At 42.1% G+C, this 7,897-nt stretch overlaps 1 protein-coding gene across 1 annotated transcript; it reads right to left on the bottom strand.

Annotated features, from left to right (window-relative positions):
• Positions 1-1,201: 1,201 nt before the first annotated feature.
• On the bottom strand, positions 1,202-7,469 carry LOC144011113 (uncharacterized). The gene is made up of 4 exons (XM_077511571.1): positions 7,330-7,469; positions 5,079-5,887; positions 4,481-4,997; positions 1,202-1,295 (listed from the first exon to the last, which is right to left on the bottom strand). The coding sequence occupies exons 1-4, from the start codon at positions 7,467-7,469 to the stop codon at positions 1,202-1,204; spliced, it is 1,560 nt and encodes a 519-aa protein (XP_077367697.1).
• Positions 7,470-7,897: the final 428 nt, after the last annotated feature.

Here is a 7,897-nt window from a genome sequence, read left to right as displayed (position 1 = left end):
ACGAGAGCCAGGACGACACTTTTTGGCATAGTTCCTAGAAAGAGATTGTCTTGATGACATATTCTTGAATTTTGAGGGATGGAATAAGTTTTTATGTTGACTCTCGTAACCGGATATAAGGCATTCCCCTTATTGAGAGCTGAGGCGTGACCCAACGTCACCGCTGGGGAGACGCATACTTTTTTAATAAACAGCGAAGCACCCATAATTTTCAAACGTGTATCGCTGTCAGGTGCACTCATCAGACAGAAATCATCGCTCGCTCTCGTCAGCTTCAACCTTAAATCCACATTATTCAAAAGGTGTCTCTCGCAGAAAAATATATCCGTATGAATTGGGCCGATGACGTCAAATTCTTTTGAATTCTGTATTAGACGAGCCCGTCTAACAAAGCCTTCGTTTACCCCGTCCCCCTCGACGGCTAGCGAGTCCATAACACCTCTCGTATCTTTAAAAAACATCCCCGCCGTAAATTGACTTTTCAGCGTTTCCCCGGAGAAATTTAATAACGTCTCTATTATAGCCCTATAGGGATGCGAGGCGCTAGATTGTGAAATTAAACGGTCGCCGAGGGTGACGTCAACTTGGCTAAAAATAGTATTCAGAGGAAAATTAATTATACTAACGCGTTCGTTAGGGGCGATGTTAGACCCGTCTCGTCGCGTTATTTTTAAGCGCAGGTGTAATAGCGTATCCGCCAAGTCAAGATATTTCGACCCGTCACCGGGGATAAAAAATTCAATAGGGGATTGGTCGCCAAGAGCCGATAGAGGCAAAATCTCAATATACTGACTCTGTTCTATTGAGAGCTGCGTCATGGGAGGTGAAAATAAATCTAATTCGGACATGGTACATTCTTGCGACTTGTGATGTAAGAGGGCCATTTTTCTTTAAGAGAAAATATCCACGCTGTTTCTCATACGCTTTCTTTTTCGAACTGATTTTCTTTTAGTACTGCGCTTGCGTTTTTTATGTGTCTTAATCCTGCGCCCCACAGGCCTAGAGGCCGGACGCCGCGCCAGTACGACTAGGCCGGACCCGTCTTGATTAACCCCCCTCTTATGACTCATTCTCTCCATAACACGCCCAGCGACATCCGTGGCAATATTTTTAGCCGCTGACTGTAAATGCGGTTTGGCCACGTTCAAACCTCTTTTAACTAAGGGGGCTACGAAACGAAATAATTTTGCAAAAATAGATCCTAATCCGCGGCCGTATTGCACGGGTGCACCTTGGAACCCTGGTATACCGCTTCCGGTCTGATGTTCATAATACTGAACGAAGCGGTAGGGGTCCTGATGTGACGTCATAATAACCATGATTTATCGAGGTCTAAAGTGTAACGTTAAAATGACCTTCCCAAAACGGAAACCAACGGGTTGATTTTGATCCGTCTTAATATGAATCGCTATATCTTCGATATGCTTTTTACTAACAGGATGATAATAAGCCGGATTAAAATTTTTATAAATAATCTCCCCGTATCGGCCTAAAACAGGAACTGCTCTCAGTAGCGGAGCGGATGCGTCACCAACCGCTTGATGTCGAATTACATCCGTATATAAATACAAATAATAATGACCCGCGTTTATATCCGCGGGATGAGGAGCGATAGTCCAATCTAAATCGATAGTAAACCATTCGTCATCTTTCATGCCCAGAATATAAGCTAATGGGCCTACGAAGCGGATCTTGTAGCTGCCATCCGCCACGAAGAAAAAAAATGTTCTTTTCAAGAGGTTGAAATTTAATAAAATGAAAGGGCCTATTTTATTTTTTATAGCAACCTCTACCGCCTGTCGTACCTTATCGAGATTATCATAGTCCCCGGGTTTAACGTCTAGAACGTATTGGGTGGACGTTTTCGTATTCATTAAGAAAAATGACGTGTGTTCTTCGGGAATGTTTACCCAGCTGCGCGGATATGAAATTTCCGTTAGGGCCACCTCCCATTCCCCCTTGACCAAATCTAAATGACGCGCAAGATTAACTCTGTATTGCGCAATTGTATTATCCTTAAACATATCCATGCTTGAATTTGACGGGAGAGTCACGTAGAAACCTCCTTCGTTATTGGGATCCATAATAACGTATGATTTATATTGTATATTTCCGTTCATTTTAAATATTTACAACCTGTGACGCGTACACCCAGCTATTAAATTTTTCCGGCCAGCCCTTCCAACGGATTAGATATTGAGTCCGCCCTTTAACCTTTCGTCTTTTAATAATTTTTTCAATTTGAAAAGCATAATCTTTTGAAATATTGACCTTTTGCAGTTCTTGTTCATAAAATGACCCATCTATTTCCTCGCCGTCGTAATCTGCTAGTTTGTAGACAGGGGGCGCTCGTGGAATACATTTAGTAATTGTGAAATATTCATCGGTGAAGCTCTGTTCATATTTCTTATCGAAAACCCCTCTTAGTTTTGAAATGCGGACAATATCTCCTTTTTTAAAATTCATTTTAATCTTTCCACCCACCGGGATGTTTCCGTATAAATTGAAAAATGCTTTTCGAGTCGTTTCGGCGTTCACTTCATTCGGCCTCATTTTAATGCTGGAATGAATACTATTATTATAGGCGGAAATGAGATCTTGTAAAATATCTATATATCTGCGGGTATTTTTCCCTGTAAAATAACGCCACATCCTAGTTTTCAGCGTTCGATTAAATCTTTCCACCGTCTGGGCTTTTGTGTCGCTGTGCGTTGCAAAGTGTATGATACTATGTTTTTTCATTAATTTAGCAAAACGGGTATTAAAAAATTCTTTCCCTCGATCCGTTTGTAATTTTTTAGGAACGCCGCTCCCGGCGAAGACTGAATCGAAGGCCTCTGCCACCCTCATCGCTGATTTATCTTTCAATACACGCGCGTACGCGCGCTTTGAAAAAATATCAATAACGGTCAATAAATATTTATTATTGTCGTTATAGGAAGCTAACGCTTGCATGTCACACAGATCGGCCTGGAATTGTCTCAGAGGTCCCATAATAAATACTCTATTTCTAGGGAAATTAATACGGGCTGGTTTATGTAACGAATACGTATCTTGTTGAGATAAATATTCTTTAACTTTATCACGTTTTATTTTTTTATTCGAGGCCTTCCGAAGGCCTCTGTGGAGGCGTTCAACACCCCCATAACTGGATGGTTCATGAGGTGTGTAGTAGAGCTGCTTCAAACGTGCGGTCTCCTTCATTCTCATCTCTCTTAATGGTTAATGAAGGTTGTGTCTATAATTTTATACACAATTAAATATTTTTAATAGGTGGTAAAATTAATTTGCATCGTTATATTTCAATGCATTATTTACCGTGTGTGTGTGTGTGTGTGTGTGTGTGTGCGTTATAAAACAAGGCCTATTATTCCCCTCCTTCCGCATCTCTCCTAATGGTTAATAAAGGATGTGTCTATAATTTTATACACAATTAAATATTTTTAATAGGTGGTAAAATTAATTTGCATCGTTATATTTCAATGCATTATTAACCGTGTGTGTGTGTGTGTGTGTGTGTGTGTGTGTGTGTGTGTGTGTGTCATAAAACAAGGCCCAGTATAGACTTTTTTTTTTTTTTTTTTTATTCGATGGATAATAAAAAACACATGAATACATAATTCTAAAAAAACACAAAACATACATTTTCAAAAAGTAAAAACATACATTTTCAAAAAGTAAGTATACATGCTTTTTTTTTAAATTCAATGGATAATATCAAAACACATAATTCTAAAAACTATAAAAAACATAAAACATACATTTAAAATCAACGAATAATAAAAAACACGTAATTCTAAAAAACTAAGAAAAACATACATTTTAAATCAGCGAATAATAAAAAACACATAATTCAAAAAACTAAGAAAAACATACATTTTCAAAAAGTGAGTATACATGATTTTTTTTTTTTTTTTTTTTTTTTTTATTCGATGGATAATAAAAAACACAATTCTAAAAACTATAAAAAGTAAAAACACAAAACATACATTTTCATCCTCACGGGTGTAGAAAAATTATGGATTAACATAGTAAAGCACTCTAAACAAGATACGGGGATGTATTTTGCGTTCGATAAAGCTTTTAAATTGTTTCATTTCAATCACCCTATTACGAGGAATGTTATTATCTTCACAGTATCGTACGCAATCTATGAATAGAGCAATGAGGGTAATCAGTTGCCCGGCTTTGACAGGATCACCCCTCCATTCGCATGTGGCATAATCCAGAGTATCAGCAATATTGTGGTGACTTATTTCAACAACTCGTTTTACATACTCCCCCCAGGATTGACCAAACAAGGTGGGGGCCAAAGTCCTGACTTTATCAATTACTAAAACCAGGCGCTTGACACGTTTGGAATCATCATCATCATCATCATCGTCATCGTCATCGCATTTGTGTATAGCTCTCTCTATAATTTCTATCCAATTATCAATACCGTAGTAATAATTGATTTGCATTTTTCTTAGAAAATTACCCATCACGATCGTACAGTCCTCGGATCAAGTCAGGGATTGCGTCGGTGAGGTACCCGTCCCAAGTACTGGAAAGAACAGTTGTGATTCTGTCTAAGATCAAACGTTCATGTACGTACCCGTGCAGCACTGATTCGATGATGCGTTTTACGTCAGCGTCTGAGGACGGATGGTTCGTGACTGTTACAACTCTGTAGATTGTTGATCTAAAATGCCCGTTACATAATTCACCGATAATGGCGTCGAAATTCGTTCCAAAATAATACGGGCGTCTGGGTGCATTAAAACAGGTGTGGTTGTTTCGACATATGTATGAATAAAAACACCCCTCGCACGTTTTTCTACTATATCTGAGGATAGCGATCCTTAACATAAAACTTACAGCCTGTTTAATACATTGATATCTCGCGTTGTTCACCCACATAAACGGAGTCTGTGTCCAATCCAGCAAAGTATCTCGTTCGCTGCGCGGCTGCGGAGGCGGTGGAGGCGGTGGAGGGATGGCGGACGCCGATAATCCTGGAAGCATAACGTTAGATGATGACGTGGCGTCGAAAGTTCAAAACATAGATACTTCCGCGGTAACGGGCTCAGCCTTACCGTTCGGGAATTCCCACGTCGTCGATGTCACCGGTGAAGGGTGAAAGGCTGAATCTGATGAGAAATTCCACACAGGCTGATCCGACGTGTCGGAAGCTGCCGAAGATTCGCTGGTAAGTGCCCACGCCGGAATCCCGCGTGCTACCGGTGAACTGCTCTCCTCACGCCTCGTGTCGATTGTGATCGAAAGCGTTTGTGCTAGCGGTGGAAGATTCTCTTTTCCACACGCCCCGTTGACGTCATCGCACGGCCCAGCATCGGAGCATGCGCAGAGACCCTCCTCCGCCGCCGCCTCCATCTTAGCGGAAGTCAGGCCTCCGTAACATCCAGCCGCCGTTGACGGCCAGCCATCCCGGCCAATCGACTCGTCCTTCCGGACAACCGCAAAATGAGCATCGTAAGGTCCTACGGTGCTCATGGTTTGGTAGATCCCGGATGAATGAGGACCCGGAGGGACGTCCATCGGGCAGTCTCCTCGCTGGACCGGTGTCTCGAGAAAGGTAACGTCCGCAACGTTTTCTTCATTCTCCGAGCATTCGGGACTCGAGGTGATTAGAATAGGTGGAGGAGGATCAAAACAGGAACGCATACCTTCGCTGTTTGTAGAAAATAGCTCCGGAGAAGTTGTCGGCGTCGTTGGCGGGGTGCTTCCTTTTCGTTGATCGGTGGGGCGCATGATCGGAGGCATTTCTTGTTGCGTATCAAACGAATATAGGTGGTCAATACCTTGCTGGGGGGCGCGTACTATTTTTATACTTGTAGAGGCGGGGAAAAGGTGGTTCGAGTGTGAGGAGGGGGGTTTCGGCAGACTGTAGATAATCAAATTTTCAGAGTTTTTCTTACCCCATTGTCGAACGAATGTAGATAGTTATTACCTTGTTGGGGGGTAGTACGTGGGGGGAAGGTGGTTTGGATATGACGGGGGGGGGGGGGGGGGGGGTGTAGCGGGAGGGAGGGTGGAAGCCGGAGGACTATAGTTAATCAAATTGTAGTGTTTTTCTCACCCCGATGAGATTCACCCACAATCTACTATTAGAATACAATGTAGAAATTCTCTCCGACTCACTCAACATGTGGTCCCTCCATTCAGGCCAAGGTACGCTTACAATTTTATAAAAAACACCACATTCTGTATTAAATGATTCTAACGTAAAATTCATGTGCTCGGGGTCTCTACAGCCACCCGTAGATTTTATTGGGCATTCTTCATCTCCTTTGATATGATCGATCTTTACACGAAAGTACCAACGCCCGTTTGGCGTGGTTCGACTAACCCATGTGAAACATAAAATCTCACCGCGATGTCCTAGTTGGTTCGAATGAAACGTTGTGTACTCTCTGAAGTTTCGGGGGATAAGATCGATGATTACGCCCCAGTCATTTGAATTCAATGTGCCGAAGCCAGCCGCCGGGGTTGTCTTGACACCATCATATTCCATAAAAATACATAGTTCGCCCATCTCGTACAAAAAACGATATCCCCAAAATGCATCGTTCAAAGCCCACTTCTTCTCCAATGCCCCGTCAACAGGTTTTTGAACACGCCGTAAAAACATTCTTTGTTTACGAGGCGTCATCAGCGGGTTCAAAACTTGCATTAAAACGCTAGTCTCACCTATTACACGGCAGTCGGACTCTGTCATTTTGTTTCAACCGTCACCGATCAAATGAAGAAGAAAAATCGAATCTCCCTCGTTAGTCAGTCTAAAAACACACCCACTACTTTAAATCCATCCCACCCCAATACCACGTGCTAATTAATCTAGAAAAAAAAGAAAAAGTACAAATGCCGTGTTATTTATTTTTATTTATTTTAGAGAAAGAAAACCCCTGACCATATGCAGTAACATCCTTTGCCCAATAGATGTCGCCGTTTACCGCGGCGTGAGGGGGGTCACACCTCCCCCCCACCCCATTGGCTTTTACATAGTCACACAGACAGACAAGTTTTTAGTCTGAGGAAAAAGAAGGACGCGGTTCTGAAATGGGTTAAATAACCGCCCTTTACGTACGAATAATCTATTTTTCACCTCTATGAAACCAACTCCGTCAGTTTCTAACCGACCCCATTTTATTTTTAATTTTTTTAGAAAAGAAAAAAAAACCCATGAAGGAGACGCGACTACGTATTCAGAAACATCGGTAAGTCTCTTTTATTTATTTTAAAAAACATAAAACAAATGTATAACATTTTTTAAATATTCACTTTAACTAGAATAAGTAACTAATTTACATTCACGCACACACATACAAGAGGATGGCGGTGGTGGGGGGTTCCTGCCACCCTACTTGGTGAAAAGGGGGGTCGGGGGTTCCTACGGTTGATACACTTTGTACTTCAAAGTAGGCAGCTTTATCAGTAATTCGAAATACAGGGGGGCGCTCCCCCATTGTTACTTCAAAAGCTGGTGGTAGGATCCTTCCTGTAAGATGAAAAATAATTTATTAACACGAGGATGTCGAAATAATATTATCAGCTGGACAACAAAAGCTACTGTTTGGGGGTTCAAAGAAAGTACTGGGGGGTGACCGGAATCAATTGTTTGTTGAAGGGTGGGGGGACCGGAAAACAACAAAAGCTACTGTTTGTAGGGTTCAAAGAAGTACGTAGACAGTCGGGTGCTGGTAACCGGAATCATTTGTTTGTTGAAGGGTGGGGGGACCGGATAACATGTGTTTGATGTTGTGGGAAGCAGAATATCATCAATCATTTTTGACAGGAGCTGGCTTCCGGCCTCTGATTGGTTAAGCCGATGAGGGGGGTGGTTTCCGATCTCTGATTGGATAAGACGAAGAGGGTGGGAGGGAGGGGTGGGTGG

The sequence above is a fragment of the Festucalex cinctus genome, unplaced genomic scaffold, assembly GCF_051991245.1.
Source record: "Festucalex cinctus isolate MCC-2025b unplaced genomic scaffold, RoL_Fcin_1.0 HiC_scaffold_50, whole genome shotgun sequence".
Lineage (NCBI taxonomy): Eukaryota > Metazoa > Chordata > Actinopteri > Syngnathiformes > Syngnathidae > Festucalex > Festucalex cinctus.
This window is presented reverse-complemented; position numbering and strand designations above follow the sequence as displayed.